We start from the raw sequence: 16,062 nt of genomic DNA on the forward strand, positions 1-16,062 counted from the left end.
GGTGGGAACTTACGCGTTTGAGAAGGCGAGCTGTCCGCCAATGCGCGCGCGATACCGTGCCTAACATAGCCGTGAGTTGACGGTTATGCTAGACTGCGTAATAGATACAGACGAGCATCAATTGTGCATAGTTTCGATGGAAATTTGGATGACCAACACAAGTGATAGTCAAAATAGTCTAATGTTATACTAGTTACGATCAAACCCGCAGTCGTTAATGGGTGATTTGTTCAGTACTAGGAAATTCCCAGTTACTTCAGCGACTTGTCTCAAGAGTAAGTATCACTCGTGAATATGAGCGCCGTTAATCAGGTATAACGAAATCAAAGAAAGGACAAAAAGAAGAATCAGATGTTCAGTGTGTTAATCGATGTTGTTTTAGCGACAGCTAATGTAGAGCATGGATTTTCAGCTAACCTAACCTTAGGTTAATCTACAGCGCTTTTAGTACTGGATTAAACACAACCACCGACTGTACTTTCAGCATTGTGATTAGTTCTCAGCCCTAGCACCACTAGAAAACAGGTCCGGGCTGATGAAAAGCGCTTCGCTCCATAAATAACATGGATTGGGAAATCGTCTCCCAATGATGTACCCTGTTTCAGGCAAAGAATGAGGGGTCAGTGCAATTGCCGAGACTCTTGTGTTATTTGGGGCATAAAAGAGCTTTGAAACGTTTTTCTATATATGTAAGAAAGCATCCAGAACGAGAAGTGGACAACTTGTATTTGCTGAGCAGAAGACGTAAAAGAAAAAGAAGAAAAATAGGTGCCATAACCAAACAAACTTGCTTATGGTCAACCAGCCCTCGGCCATACACGTACCGAACTATTAGAAGAAAAAAACAACTTTCCCAGAACTCAATATACAGATGGATCTAATACGATGGCGCAGAAGACTAGTTCCCCGCTTACTTCTGTACACATCGGAAAGAAACGAGAAGTACATGTGAAACGGCCAAGTCAAGCTATTTCATCACTGCCGATTACGATAGCCCTGATAGACACCCTCAACGCTCAAACTGGAAGTAATTCTCGGAGTCAAGCATTAACACCTTGCGAACCGCCGCGGGATTGGATCATAATCTCTGTCATGGCTGTGAGTGTGTCAGAACGCTATTGCCTAAACATTTGGCCTGCCATACTTATCCTCGTCACGAGAAGTGCATCGCTCACTGACTCCAGCCGAGCTGTCATGGCTTGTTTTCACTTCTCCAAGTCTCGGAGTACTCAATGTGACGATCAGTTTCGATCTCTTAATGTCCTGAGATGTCGATCTGTTACGCCTGAGTGACTTGATGGGTGAGACACACGTACCCGCGGAGTAATTGAGCGGTGCTCTTGCATGAGTTGCCGCCGAGGGAGCTGGTTCTCGTGCCATTTCGGGCGCGTCGCAGAGATTATCAGGAAGGAACTCGCTATCGATATCCATGTCGTCGTCGAGATCGTCTTCTTGTTCGCTATCCTCTTCTTCGTTGTCGTCATCGTCTTCATCGCCACCATCGGAATCTTCTCGTTCATCATCGAGCCGACCAAAGCGAGTTGCTTGCGACTGCTGATGCATTTTGTCAGACAGTGATGTGTATTAGGTTTGTGACTTGGAAGGGGTATCGGCACTACTAACTACTGTAATAAGACTACCGCGGATCCCCGGTACTGCGTTGGATGTCTGGCGGCGAGGCTTTGCACGCCTGCGGGAAGTTTTGGTTGGATCATATGGTGTCACTGGGCGTGAATCAAGTCAGCAGTCCACCTATAAGCAACGCTCTGTGATTTGTTTCATCTTACATAGAGAGAGACGAGTTTTGTGGTTCATCTTTCTTTTGCAGGAACCGTTCAACCCTTTTTTTAACCATCTTATTCGGACGTTGAGAGCGCCAGAGGTCATTCCGTTGACTCGAACAAACATAGTTAGCATAAATGGAGAGAATTAAACCAACGATGACTTACCTTTTCTAGCATAATTCTCGATAAGAAATATTGCTGTAGGAATTTCACCTTGGCAAATTTCAGGATGAAAACGATAAAAATGTTTGATGCCCTCGTGAAACTTGAAGGGGTTGCTTTCAAAGTAGAATTCACGACATGGACATCGCAAAATACAGATGATTCCCGGGAATTCATGAACGACAAAGGGGAACTCTCTGGCTGTGAGACGGTTGCTGTCTATAGACCTTCCGGTTACTTGATGTATCAAGCTGAACGGTCTCTCGGCACTCGGCGTCCTGTCCCTGGTGGTGCTTTCATGGTGATCGGGGCCAGGAAGGCCATGCAACGTTGACGAACTTCTCGAGAAGTATTCTGTTCCACTGACAGTGATAGAACCTCTGGGGTCACGAGGAACGCCTTCTTTTGGAACGTTGAGTAACTTAGCGGCTGGGTCTTGGACATAAGTATCTTCTAGACCATGACATGTTGTCTGAAACATGTCTGATCCTAGTGCGACAGGACCATGGAGGGAATCAAGGATGTTTTTATCAGTTTGCGATGATGCTTCCGCATAATTTCTAGGCTTCGATGCAGTGACTGACGACGGAAAGCAGATAGCTGGGCCTAGTGTAGGTGAAAGAACATCTGGCCAGGACGGTCGAATAGCGGGAATATCGTTCAAGATTTGGTCTAAATCTGTGGGCCTCAAGTGCCAAGTTTGAGCGAACAGTCGAAGATCTCCTTTCCTGGCAGCGATCTCTTGGTCGAAGGAAGCGAGTTTGTGGGTTGTAGATTCTATGTGGTCATGAATTTCTTTGGCCAGAACTTCCATCTGCAATTTGAAGTGGGAAGAGGTTTTGGCCAAAGTATCGAGAGCGTACTTCCGCATGGTCTCATTGGCATTCTCCATGTTCAGCATAAGTAACTGAGCTATTTCTCAAGGATCTTTTAATGTATAAATGAGGCAAGTCGATGTAATGGGCTTGGAGAGTCTTTTGCAACTATATAAGTGTTATGTGTGTTTACTTGATTCCTTTTCTTTCGCTTTAGTCCTTTTCTTCCTCGCCATAGTTTTCTGTTTCTTTCTTATTCCTCCTCCCCTTTACTCTGTAGACAAGCGATAGCAGAATTTACGAAGTGTGCAGGGGTTGTGTCAAATTTTTGCTGTGATATATTATGTACCAACAAACGAAGCCATGCTATTTTAATACGACCAAACTCACAACATGGAGCAAAAGTAACCAATGGGATGGTATCCTTGTCTCCAAAAAGATGCTATCGGACGAAAAAGATCTCCACCTTGGCTTGGTTACACACACCTCTATGGAGGGTTTATCGGTGGTAATTTAGACGAACCCAAAGCGAATCCAAGTCGCGAAAAAACGGCCTCACCATCGCGTTAAGCCACGGAAATGATCCGAGAATTATTTTTAAGGGGATTGATACCGTACCATATAGGCTTAAATTTGTTATATGTAAATCCCGAGGTGCCACAGCTAGCCGAGTGAAACTGTGCCTCATGCGGGCAGCTTATTCGCAAACCAACTGCATACATAGCTGTGACGTGATTGGTTGGTGTGTCTGATTTGGCCCCTGGCGGTCGAGACCTAGGCAGCCCTGTTTTTCGACTTCGAACAAGAGAGTAATTTAAAGAGAATTTCGTTGTTTCGGTCACGCCGTCTTCGGTTCAAGAGTCATGGTCGGGTAGCATTACACTCCAAAATACCTTGCATTACAAGAAACTGCCTGCCGTAGACAAGGATGGATGTTTCATCATATCTCGAAATTTGAATTTTCTTGCTCGCAAAGCCTCACCGTGGGTTACCATGTCCACCCTTATGCCACGTCAACGCGGCCATCTTCAGGATGACAGGCTCTGATCATTTCCGCGTGCGAGACCCTTGATACAAAAGACCCTTGTGGGATGTTCATGTCCCCTTCGCCCAAGCCACCCATCTCCCCCCCTTGCACCTGAGCCTTGGTACAAAGGCAGACAGCTGCCCCTGACACGACTCATCAAACTTTTAAAGTTTTCATATTTTCCAGTATGTGACATCGATATCCAATCACTCCCATAATCTAGCGCCGCCCTGACCCATGAACCACGTCATCGACCATTTACCACCATGTCTGTGGTGTGGAAATTGTGATATCACATAGATGAACAAGATGTTTGCTTCGTTCGTTTCATTTTCCAATGTGTAAGCAGGGTACTTCCATTGTAGAGGGCGGGTTCTCATCCGACTCTTGGATATATCGTTTCCAGAGGTTTGTGGGCAATGGGATTCTCAGGACTTCCCATTGGGGAGCTGAAGTTTGGTGGCTGGGGTTTCTCTTCTGCTACATCCACATGCGGACTGAGAAGCATCTGTAACGCGAAGGATATGGACGAGATCTATAGTACTCTAAGGTTTCTCTATCAAAGCAGTTGGTTCTAGAAATCTAGTTCGACACTCAATAAGCCCAAATTATTCTTTCAATAATGAAGGATCTGCTACTTAAAATTTGGGATGTATTAATTGATGGAAGATCAAGTCTGGCACAGTGGCAGCCTTCAAAAATAGTGTTACAGTACCCACAGGGGTATTGTGCGTTTTGACAGATATATAGAGAGAACTCTCGATCTCTGCCTAAAATAGTTTTCTAGTCAAGACATATTACAAGCCCACATCAACTTTACAGTTCGTGACATTGTAGGCTTATTGTCTCCCACCAATACTGTCAATTCTAACAATATCCATTACTCGCACCCATACTCTTACACTATTATGATAATTAATGATGTTTATTATGATGACAACTAAAGTAATTATAATGACCGGTTAGGCTAGATACCCGCCGCGGCCTCGCGGAGGTGACGAAGGACCCAGCCCAGGCAAGGTTACTAGCAAAGTGGTTATTACGATCGGGTAGATGATCGTTCAAGGAGAGTGGCTAGTCTTTTCGGTGGGAGTTTCGTTGGTTAGGTGAGAATTAACGTAGCATTATAGTGAACGTAGCGTGGTCGCCGAAAGGGGGTATAGTACTCGGAGCGTCCGCGTTTCGTCCAGCCTTAAGGGAAGGTTTGCCGTACGGCTGTATTCGTAGAAGTACCGAGGAATTTTGAATTCCACGGCGTATATAATAATAATAATAATAAAAGTTAATAATTAATTATGCTTACGATAGTATTAAATGCTTTTCAACACTTTCTTATCTTCGTTAAATATCTTTATTATCGCTCGTTTTGTTCAAAATTATTTTAAAAAGAACTCTTTCAAAATATTACATTATTACTCGACGATCTCTTAACGGCTTTATTATATACCATTTTACTAGACGGTTGGCGTTCAAGCGATTAAGCAATTATGAAAAGTGCCTCGTCAACAGCTAAGAATTAGGCATTTTCTTACTCGATCTATATAGACAAATAAGAGATACTATACTAAGAGATGATCATGTGTTTAATACAGGCATTAATCACATGAGTCTTCTCCAAAATGTGACAAAGCACTCTCCATATAACGCTCCAAGGGGCTTTACAGCGTTCAAGCCTCTAACCTAGCCGAAGTGTGAAGACTCCCTCTAGCTCATGATTCCTAAGCTTCAAACGCCGCATCATTCCAAAATCGAGACAAGCAAACCAGATCGCTTCGAATGGTCTAACATTGGTTTGGACGGCTTGATCGGAACTACTGCACTTCAGTCGCCCCCAACACTCGTGCATGATGACTTTTCGCTGTTCAATCCATGCCTCAATCATGGCCAGAGTATCTTGGAAACTATTACCTTAACCCTGACCACGCGCCTCGGTCTACCTACAGATGCATTCACATCATTTCAACAGCCCACCAAGCCTTCCGGCACCGTTGTCCGGATCATCATGGTATTTGCAAGCCAGGAGGCAGAAGACCTCCGACCAGCAGATCCTGATGGTTGCCTAGTGCCACCAGTTAGGTAGATGCCTGAGGTGCACGGTCCACCCTCAATAGATAGCCTTCAAGGATTTCTTAGAATAGCTAAGGAACCACGCCACTGAATAACACTCTACTAAGGATCAATATACACAAATTTGATCAGTATCATGATCCTACAGAGTAGTGACGCCCATCAGATCCATCATGCGTACCTCGGCACCATCACGTAGCTTGCGAATATGCTCGGCCGGCTATAGATCCTTGCGCCTGACCGAACGCCGGAAGATAAAAGCGGCTGGCTCTGGGTGCGTCCACAGCCCGGCTGCCAGATCGTGAGCCTTGGCGATACTATGGCCCAATGCACTGGCGGCCTGTTGCGAAATAATGCGCATCGTGCCAGTTATGAGCCCGGGGACCAACGCTTTTCCGGATCGGTATAGCTTAGCTCTCCTGGTCAGACCAGAACGCGACGCAAGCACGAGAGATGTGAGTAAGCCAAATGAGGAGAATGAATACAGGAACTTGACCGCCTGGGAGTGGGAGGTTCAGAAAACGATATCATGGACCCGTGGGCAAGCTACGATACTGCCCCAACGGCGGAGGCGGCATCTGTACTGGTTATATCCGCCTTTGGGGCAACTAGTCCCCTTACGCCAGGTAGGTATGTCCTAGAAGCGCTGGATTAGTCCTCAGGTGGGTGACAACTGGGGAATCCCTGGTGTTGTATGTTTCTGCATACTCTCTTGCATTTTGGTGTGATCCTGTCCGTACTCAGTAACCGATGCATATAGAGACATATTTTGCATTACCATATCAAGCCTGGGACACTCTGATTGTCGTACGTTCAACTTGATGGCAAATCTTCTGCCCTTACAGCCAATTATATCTTTGCAGAAATGCTGGTAGTTCTTCCTTGCACTTTGCGAAATCCTTTTTATTCGTGTATTATTTTATTGCTAAGTGTATTCTTGGTCATCTGTAGGTATACGGTTGGCAGCTTACGCTAATGCTTCTTCCAATTCTTCCTCGTAGCTTGAACATGTTTTATGTCTTTTCCATAAGATCAAGTCTCTGGTCTGCAAGATGCAAGCTATACTCTCTCTCGAGCATATAGCACAAATCAGTTGAAGAAATCTGCGTGGTAGAGACGTTGAGCCGAACTGTGATGGTGCACAATTTGCAGCTTCGACTCAGGTCTGCGTAAAACTAAGTTGAAGCACCGTGACCATGCCAGATCTACAAATGACAATGAAGCTTCAGCATCCTCGCCGAAAGAGTTCCACATGCTATTTTAACCACTTTACGAGCGAAACGTCTGCACTTTGCAGTAAACAAACTCACAGCCACCTTAGTCGTCGAAGTCAGAAGAGTAATGATCTCAACAAGCTTCTGCACTTTGGAAGGACAGTTACAAAGATAAGACAAAGTTGAGAATCAGAGAAATGTGTTGGCTTTCTATCAAGAAACAGATGCATGCCCTACTGGATGTTTCATGCGCAATAAGCAGAAAGTTCTTGTTACTATCCCTCCTAGTCATCCTTGGTCACAACACACCACCAGGCAGCAGTCTCAATACGATCAAATTGACTGCATTGCGAGCCTGTTTAACCGCCCGTTGCACTGTCCGTCATGGATCACGGCGAACAAGAGCGATGTAGAGTTGGGTGGCCATTAGTGCATAATCATGGTTATTCATGCCTGTCAACTCGGTAGTCAGATTTGCAGGCTTCACTCAAAACTAATAGCTTAACTTGAGAATGACCGGGTGGTACTGCGCCATTTATATATGTTTGACGACGATATACAACATTGCAGAAAGAGCGCTAGGTTCAGTCCCGTACAAACTTTTAGATCCAGCTTGCAACCCAACCTCTCGGCCGTCTGGCCACTCTCATTGAGCCACTCCGTCTCAAGAGTTTCCATATGAAGTGTAAATGGTATTCAGCCACCTACGACGTGTGCTGTTGGCGGCGATTGGCCCTGAGCTTTCCAAGGAACCATAAACATCATTGATGATGTTGGCAATGTATGCATCATGCTCATTGATAATCATGATTGGTTACCATCACACGCCCAGGATGTCAATCATTGCTAGATCTGAATGATCATGTGGATGGTTTGAATCGTTTAAAGCATTTGATTATTCGCTGACGTGAGCACCGTGGTGGCTGTGATACGAGGTTTTAGGGAGAGCCATTTGTTTTTGCGATTTGGTTATCGGTTTATTAGTGCAGAAAAAAACACTTTGCTTACCTTGACAACCCCCAATTTCCACATTGTAGTAGCTGGAATACTGCAATATATCCAGGCACGGCGCGACTTCACACGGCCAGGAATCTCCTAGAGGACATTTAAACCATTCAGCCTTTCCGACAGTTCCTCAGCATAGATGTTGGTTTAACTGTAAGACGATCACGACGTACCGTGCAATTGCTGATATTCGGATCTAATCTCTTGGTTTTTTTTTTTAACTGTGGGTACGGATCTGCGATTCAACGCCGCGAGCGCCGATAACTTTGATGGACGAAGCCTAGTCTAGCGGCCGCTTTCAAGCTCAAAACTTCGGTAGTTGTTTCACGACCAAAAGGGCCAAGCATAGTCGAAAGCATTTACTATTTGAATAAATGGTGGACATGATGCAGAATCAGCAACCAGGTTCCCTTGCGTGTGTTATGCTGCGAAGCCATGAAATCGAATCGGTAATTCCTTTGGAACTGCGAGATAAAGACGGCGATAGCAGGGCCACCTGCAACGCCACGCTACCAGCTTACACAGGGTGCGTTGGCTGCTAACGTTAGTGAGGTTTGACGATTTTACGCGCCAATATTCCCAGCACAGCCATCGATGACTTGGGGGGTTCCCTTAGTAGGATCGATGAACAGACTAACCATAGCTGGTGTGGGAACCAATTGAGTTTGCTGCCCAAGTACGGATTACAAGCCACTCGTCATGGCCACTGTCGCATGCAATGTCTTGAAGCGTTTTCTTTAGACGCAATGCTCTTCATGGGCTGAAACAAACAGGCAGGAGAGTCGGCGTGCCAAGTTTACACGATGAAGCCGAGTACCGAAGCATTCAAATTGTTTGGAAACCAGGGCAAGTAGATTTTGATATATAAGTGCATACGAAACACGACAGGATCTTTCCAATGTTTGGGTGGCCCAGCGGTTTGGACAACAGCCGGCAGGTCGCAGCTACGAGGTTGTACTGTAGGGCGGTACTGCATACATGGGTATGGCATAGGCCGCACACAAAGGGGGCTTGATTGGCGCCTCGAGTAACCGACCATAACTTTAACCTAGGTATGTAGATGGTGGTGCTAATGCCGCCTCACTCCTCAGTTATTTTCTCTGTTGAGGTTTTCGCGATCAAACATTGGTACTCTTGACTGTGAATATACGGCGGTAGTATCATGAGGAGCATTCCCAAAGGACCATTGATCGACAAGCTTGTTTCTGTATGGAGAGACAGATGGATGATGGACTCAATTAACTCTTGACTCTGCAATAACAAAGTCCCCCCGCCGGTACCGAAGGCCCACCTTGTCCCCTCCTCAATGTTATGCAGCAAAGTGGTTCCAACTTCCTATCCCACGCCTATTCAAGCCATCAATCGCACACACCATGCCCAAACCTGATTAACACTAGGATTGGTGAGCCTGGCAGGGACATGGAGTGGTCTGGGTCTAACGTTAGTGATGTGAGCTTGCGGGAATCCTTCAACACTCCACAAATTGAGAATCCCGCTATTCTCGCCGTTCTTTTTGTTGTTCGGCGCGCGCCTTGATTGATCTTCGTTGCGGTCTTGTCCTTAAGGCTGCTTCACGAGTCAATCGCATATACCATTTGAACCGATCATGGCTCCAAGAGTGAGTAGTTCGATCACAAACTACCAAGCGGAATGCCAGCCAGCTAACCCAGTATACGAAGTACGACGAAGCTCCTGAGGTAGCGCCGCATATCTTGCCAGAAGTCTATTACCCATCAGCTGTACCTGAAGTCAATCATCATTATGGCCAGCCGACACAACAAGTACACGCGCCGATAAAACAACAAGACCCTTCTCTGCACTCGGGAGGATATGCGCCGCCAACCGCTACTACGACAACGTTCAACCATGATCAAGGCTACGGAGCCGCTTATTCAGAGCCCGAGAGACGGTCGAAGAGCGGGACTATATGTGGGTGCACGCTGCTGGTGTTTGTCCTGTCGGCTATAATCGCGTTGTTGTCGGCAGCCGTTATTGGCCTGGCAGCAGGCACAGGAGTAGAGGCGAGTCGCGCAAATGATGCAGAGGCGAGTCTGGCAGCGATCAAAGCGGGAGGGGCTGCTGCGACCACCACAGTCACTGCACCCACCGCTACATCCACGTCGGACTTCAGTGCACTGGACAGGAATTGTACATCAAATTCCAAGGGAGTGACAGGAACCACATATTCCTCCGATTGTGAGATTTCCACGAGGTTATGAGGGACAAAATGAGCCTTCTTGCTAACATCTAACAGTCTTCAATCTCGCGACTTATACCGTCTACTGCTACCAGGACACACCGTATGCCCCGTTGCAATCACTCTTCGTTGGCAATTTCGACGATTGTATGGACGCTTGTTCTTCTTGGAGCCATTACACCCCGTCAGACTTCTCCAACGCCACTGCAGCAAACCAGACGTGCGCTGGCGTCAGTTTTATCCCGGCGTGGACAAACCGAACATTTGCGGTAGAAGGCACAGCACCTGGCAACTGCTACTTGAAGCCAGGACCTCAGAATGAGACCGCCCTATCTGATCCGAACAATGGCTCGGAAACACATGCGGCCATCATGAATGAGGCCTCGTAGGACTTGTCTACTTATGGGCTTGGGATGTCGGCGTGGCATGATGGTGTTGGCCTGTTTCATTTCTCCGAGCCAAAATCGAAGCCCGGTGTTCCGCATAACGTTGCTTTTTTTTTTTCCCTAGCAGTATACCTCTATAGTTGCATGGCCGGGCGCTGATAACATTCTTGCTTGATGATACCAAAATACAGAACTGGTTACAGATTCGAAAATATGGCTTGAGAACGCCCAGTGTAAATCATTATTTGCAATGTCGTATCGATACCGATTGTCCTTTGTCAAGCATAGCAGTGTGCACGCTCACAGTGGATGCTGCCATTAGTTGAATTCGCGAACGCCTTTTGCCAATGGCAGCCCTTTGGCCCACGCCAAGATTGTCATGTGTTCGTAATGGTGCCTTGATTGCAACGAGGCCATATCATAGATGTGTAAGCTCCTATCCGGGGTGCTCTGCTTTTAATTCATGGTGATAAACATTTTTTTGGCGTATATCTAGTGCGATATTCGGACAAGCCGAACATTTGAATGCGAGTCAGGTTTGAACGTTGGCTGGCTGTCCAGATGTTACTGACGCAGAGGCTGTTTCGACAGAATAATCAACCGTGGCAAGCCGTACACAAGCTGTCCGCAACGTACGGATCCGTAGCGAGTAGCTATAAATTACAGCTCCCCGGTTTCTGGAAGAGAACGATTGCCAAGAATGGGAAGTCCGCTATCTACATGCTTGGCATGATATTTTCTCATGACAACCTTCAAACATAAGGACGAATCAAAAGCATGCTGGCGAATGAGTTCACGACCGTTGGTCGGAGCCGTACAGTGTCCTCGGCTCTACCGTACGGTCGTAGTAGTTTGCGACTTGGTTGACGGTGTCCAATCCCAGCCTGTTCTGGCGCCCCACTGGAAACCATGCTATGCGTAGATTCTCCAAGTCTCGACAAGCGCGACGCCTTGCTCGTCCACGAAGGGCGCAGACTTGACATAACGTGGGGCCATGTAGGCAGACTGCCCGCAAAAGCCCATGCCTGTTCCGGCCTCTGGAACTTACCGATCTCTTGCAACCACGGTTTAGTATGGAACCTTCACCGGCTGTGACGAAAGATTGGTGAAAGTATTCCATCTAGATCGAATCGGTGCCTGCTACTGAGTGTCACAGCTCTGATTTTCCCGCACTTTACACGAACTGGTCGTATGACTCTTTTCAGTATTTTGCCGGGTTAATAGGGTTGAGGACCCGCTCGTCAACGATCAACTTGGAGTACTTCATAGTTCCCAAGTTCATTCCTGGGCAACCTACCAACCGACATACAGTGATATATCTGCCTCAACCGACAACCCTGAGTCAGAATAGAGGTCAAGTGTTGCTACATGTCATTATATAAGAACCGCACCTTCCGATACTCGGCTCTCGGTCATTCACGCCCTTAAATGACTACCATTGAAGAAGGGGACGAAATGGATTTCATTAATTGGGATGCAGCCGGTGCTGACACCGGCTTTGATTTCCAAGCGCCTGCGGAAGGCGCGCTTGACTCAACGGACGAGGCCGCCAATATGAACATGGTCCTAGGTGACGTCGACGGCGATAACTTCTCCTTCTGGGCCTTGGAGCACTTCGATTCGACACAGATCCCCCAAGACCTCCCCATGACAACGCTCGATGACACTTTCGGGCCTCTACCATTGGCTGACATGGAGCCGCCTGCTCAACTTACGTGGGAATTTCCTGAAGCGCCCTGTGGTCACTGCCGGGTGGGCGGATATGAATGCAAGCGTATTCGTGAGGGTAAATTCAAGGGTTACTGTACCAGTTGCATCGCTTTAAGATGCGAGTGTAGCTTTGGTCCAATAGGTAATCACGCTGGCTCGGTAGCTAACGGGACTTTTCCTGCAAACCCGTGGCCGACCATGGGTGATCGTCCAGAGACGTCTATTCTGCACGAGGACGAGCTCGCAGCGCTTACAAACCGGACTGTCGATGTCACGCACCTGGAATCATTGGCTGAGACTGAAACACAATACCCTTCCAGCAAGCCAGCAGCAAAAATTGGAGCTCGCTTCTCTCGAGAGTCAGTTAGGATCCTGAAAAATTGGGTTTCAACTCACAGTCGTCACCCATATCCAACTGAGGAAGAGAAGGAGAGTCTGCAGAAGATTACCGGCCTCAACAAGACTCAAATCACTAATTGGCTTGCAAACGCACGGCGGCGAGGTAAAATTCAGCCAACCCGTTCGATAAGTCCTCATGTTGGAGCGGGCTATGCCCAGGCTATGGATATCCCACAGCGAAGGGGCACACCAAGGTTACTGGAGCACATGAACCCCCTGCAGCGTTGGGCTAGCTCGCCTCCCGAAAACGAACCTGCATCAGTCACGGCCATTGCGCGCGCTGTTACTGCATCTAGTTCAGCTGTTTCGTCCAGCTCAGGACGCAACAGCCCATACGTCTCTGGCTATTCAGACGACGGCTCGAGCAGATCAATTTGCCAACAGTCATCGGCAAGTAGCTTTACGAACTCTCATGGTTCAAGTGGTGGATCATTTGCTTCGTCTTTCTCTCACCAATCTCGAGGCTCATTCGGATCTATTCCGTCGTTTATTAGGAGCAATCGTGGCCGACGACGACGTAGGCGAGCACCACCAAAGCGTGCGGAGGAGGGTCTCACACAGCCACTCAAGACATTTCAATGCACTTTCTGTACAGAAACCTTTAGGACGAAGCACGATTGGCAACGTCACGAGAAGTCCTTACATCTCTCCCTTGAACGTTGGGTCTGCTCACCTGATGGTCCGACAGCCCTGAATCCTGGAAATGGGTTGATAAGTTGTGTCTTCTGTGGAGAGGCAAATCCTGATGAAACCCACATTGAGTCTCACAACTTCTCTGGTTGCACAGAGCGCACAATGGAGGAAAGGACGTTTTACCGGAAGGATCACCTCCGACAACACCTCAACTTAGTACATGATGTCAAGTTCTTGCCATGGGCAATGGACACGTGGAAGGCCAACTCCCCTGCGATTCGGTCCCGATGCGGTTTCTGTGGGACCGTCATGGATAGCTGGAGTGCTCGTATTGACCATCTGGCTGAACATTTCAAATCTGGTAATACCATGGCTGATTGGAAGGGTGACTGGGGTTTTGATACTCCTGTACTTCAAATGGTCGAAAATTCTATGCCACCCTGTGAGAGATCCAAGCAACTTGATGTCGCCCCTCAGTTTTCTAATGCGCCTGTGCAGACCTGATTCATGAAGAACGAACGACCCCGTTGCCATACATGGCGACTGTGGCCAACCCATCGACGCCGACCAACGCCTATGAATTACTCAAGTTTGAACTACAATACTGGGCTCATAGCATATACGAGGACACTGGACGCTCCCCAACGGACGACGAAACGCAGCAAGAAGCATGCCGGATCATATTTGGGGCTGAAGTCATTTCACAGAATCCAGCCCATTTGTCGCCGTCGTGGATTCGCGATATAATGAAGGGCAGAACCGATCTCACCCAAGCTGCAATGCATCAGCCAATTAGGAGGCAGGCCGAGAATCGCCTACACACACTTCGAATCAACGGAAAAGACAACATTTTCGAGAGTTGCGAGTTCGAGAGTCAACTGCAGGACTTTGTCAAAGCCCGTCAATTGCTTGGCCTAACTGCAATGGACCACGAACTTCAAACCGAAGCTTGTAAAATTATAGGGCGCTTGGAGGAAAAATCAGCTAATCCATCGGAAGATATCGCAAACTGGGTCGTCCGTCTTATTCACTGCTCAACGACTTGGCTCACTGACTTCCGAAGAAGAGCCCATTTGCCGAGGACTGAGGATATAGTGGACGCGGATGTCAGGTGTAAAGATCCAACACTAATTGATTCGACGATCCACAATTATAGTCGGCTGGATCGTGAGTTGGGAGAATTTCTACAGACTCAAAGGTCCATGGGAATTGAGCCAACTGATGCCCTTCTGCAAAGGCAAGCTCGGCTGATTATCTATGACAACGACGATGATTGGAACCAAACTGCTGCCGATGATACCGCTTGGCTGGAATCATTCAAACAGCGCTATCAATCCTCCGACACCCCTATAACTACATCCACATCGAGCACTTCGCCCAAGACCCATCGACCGCAAGTGTTGACCGTGGTCAATCCGTGCACTGGTGCGTATGGACCGACCGTCATGCCGACAAGCTTTGCCATTCCTCCACGACCACTAAGGCCTGGTCCATACTTCCTGAACGATGCAAACTGTTATCAGCGACTGGCAAAAGACCTTGGTCGTTTTGTGGCTTCTACCATGTCTGCTAACAACCCCAACTCCCACGTTCCTTCCGATGAGGAACTTCAACACCAAGCACGGTGGATTGTGTATGATGAGTAAGGCGTCGCCCCTCCGGAATGATTGTCCTTCAACACTGACTCTGCATAGTGATGACCCTTGGAATCAGACCGCTGCCGACAACGCAGAATGGTTGCAGAGATTCAAGCGTGATGTCGGCATACTGCAGCCAGAGTCTGGTCCTGGTCTTACAACAGACATGTTACCGTGGAACCATACGGATGGAGGCACGGGCTTTGCGCCGCCATACGTGCATTTGAGTCCCCAGATCACCATTGAGCCACTCAAGGAGAATCCGAAGATTTTCTGTCGTGACAACGCGAAGCCATTCGAGCCTGATGTTGCCGTAGCCAATCGCTTCTTGCAGTCCTTGAACCACCGCTATGCTGCCCCAGCTAAGGTCTTCTGCTCAAGAGAGCTCGAAAACGGGCTTACAGAATATGTCAAGCGCGAAGTCAGCATGACAGGTATTATTCCAAGCGACGATGAATTGCGTGAACGCGCAAAACAGATCATGAGCATGCAGAACACTGCAGCCGAAGATCCGATACTGCTCGAGAAATTCAGATCAGCCATGCAACAATTAATGTCATCTCAATCAACAGTATTGATTGCAGATGCTACCAAAACTACAATGCCTCCCCCATCGACAAAGAAGGCTTCTTCGATACTTACGGGCGAAAGCACACTTGCAGCATTGATTGACCCCATGCCGCTGGATACAGAGTTGAACCTCTCGGACGAGCAAGTCAATGATATCTTGGATGATCTTGACTTTTCGCTATAAAATAGTTTCTGGTGTGCCAGAAGAGCTATGATGATAATGAAATGTCTCCTTGATGTATCGCAGCTCTTGTTTCTAGAACCGCCTATTCTATCGGGGATGTATTTGAGAAGTCGGAATAGAGTGATATGTAATGACATTCATAGCGGATTTCGACGGGTGTTCTGGAGCATTTAGTATACTTTAAATGACCAAGGTAGTTCATCTGATAATGTTTATTTATTGAAACGGAAGCACGTGATGGACACAAAGTACATAGATGTCATGACTATTTA

At 47.4% G+C, this 16,062-nt stretch overlaps 4 protein-coding genes across 4 annotated transcripts; 3 read left to right on the forward strand and 1 right to left on the reverse strand.

Annotated features, from left to right (window-relative positions):
- Positions 1-1,455: 1,455 nt before the first annotated feature.
- BKA67DRAFT_52931 (uncharacterized protein) lies at positions 1,456-3,053 on the reverse strand. The gene is made up of 3 exons (XM_046099046.1): positions 1,950-3,053; positions 1,788-1,895; positions 1,456-1,724 (listed from the first exon to the last, which is right to left on the reverse strand). The coding sequence occupies exons 1-3, from the start codon at positions 2,845-2,847 to the stop codon at positions 1,585-1,587; spliced, it is 1,146 nt and encodes a 381-aa protein (XP_045964608.1). The 5' UTR covers positions 2,848-3,053; the 3' UTR covers positions 1,456-1,584.
- A 3,653-nt stretch (positions 3,054-6,706) lies between these two features.
- On the forward strand, positions 6,707-7,320 carry BKA67DRAFT_548165 (uncharacterized protein). The gene has a single exon (XM_046101499.1). It carries the CDS (start codon positions 7,052-7,054, stop codon positions 7,253-7,255), a length of 204 nt encoding a protein of 67 aa, XP_045964609.1. The 5' UTR covers positions 6,707-7,051; the 3' UTR covers positions 7,256-7,320.
- Positions 7,321-9,397: 2,077 nt separating this feature from the next.
- Positions 9,398-10,921, forward strand: BKA67DRAFT_53122 (uncharacterized protein). Its single transcript, XM_046099353.1, has 3 exons — positions 9,398-9,692; positions 9,754-10,270; positions 10,329-10,921. The coding sequence occupies exons 1-3, from the start codon at positions 9,681-9,683 to the stop codon at positions 10,658-10,660; spliced, it is 861 nt and encodes a 286-aa protein (XP_045964610.1). The 5' UTR covers positions 9,398-9,680; the 3' UTR covers positions 10,661-10,921.
- A 1,164-nt stretch (positions 10,922-12,085) lies between these two features.
- Positions 12,086-15,790, forward strand: BKA67DRAFT_509113 (uncharacterized protein; the record flags this gene model as incomplete). The annotated part of the gene is made up of 4 exons (XM_046097214.1): positions 12,086-13,841; positions 13,898-15,041; positions 15,094-15,591; positions 15,688-15,790. 4 exons carry the CDS (start codon positions 12,086-12,088, stop codon positions 15,788-15,790), a joined length of 3,501 nt encoding a protein of 1,166 aa, XP_045964611.1.
- Between the last annotated feature and the right edge of the window lie 272 nt (positions 15,791-16,062).

The sequence above is a fragment of the Truncatella angustata genome, assembly GCF_020726525.1.
Source record: "Truncatella angustata strain MPI-SDFR-AT-0073 chromosome Unknown BKA67scaffold_1, whole genome shotgun sequence".
In the NCBI taxonomy this organism is placed as follows: Eukaryota; Fungi; Ascomycota; class Sordariomycetes; order Amphisphaeriales; family Sporocadaceae; genus Truncatella; species Truncatella angustata.

Bases quoted from the DNA above. Each gene is read 5' to 3' on its own strand.
- BKA67DRAFT_52931 (XM_046099046.1), bottom strand. From the start codon at position 2,847: ATGCTGAACATGGAGAATGCCAATGAGACCATGCGGAAGTACGCTCTC. The intron at 1,896-1,949 runs GTAAGTCATCGT...TGTTTGTTCGAG, and splicing joins CGAGAATTATGCTAGAAAAG to TCAACGGAATGACCTCTGGC. The intron at 1,725-1,787 runs GTAAGATGAAAC...ATTCACGCCCAG, and splicing joins CAAAACTCGTCTCTCTCTAT to TGACACCATATGATCCAACC.
- BKA67DRAFT_548165 (XM_046101499.1), top strand. From the start codon at position 7,052: ATGCCAGATCTACAAATGACAATGAAGCTTCAGCATCCTCGCCGAAAG.
- BKA67DRAFT_53122 (XM_046099353.1), top strand. The intron at 10,271-10,328 runs GTGAGATTTCCA...AACATCTAACAG, and splicing joins AACCACATATTCCTCCGATT to TCTTCAATCTCGCGACTTAT.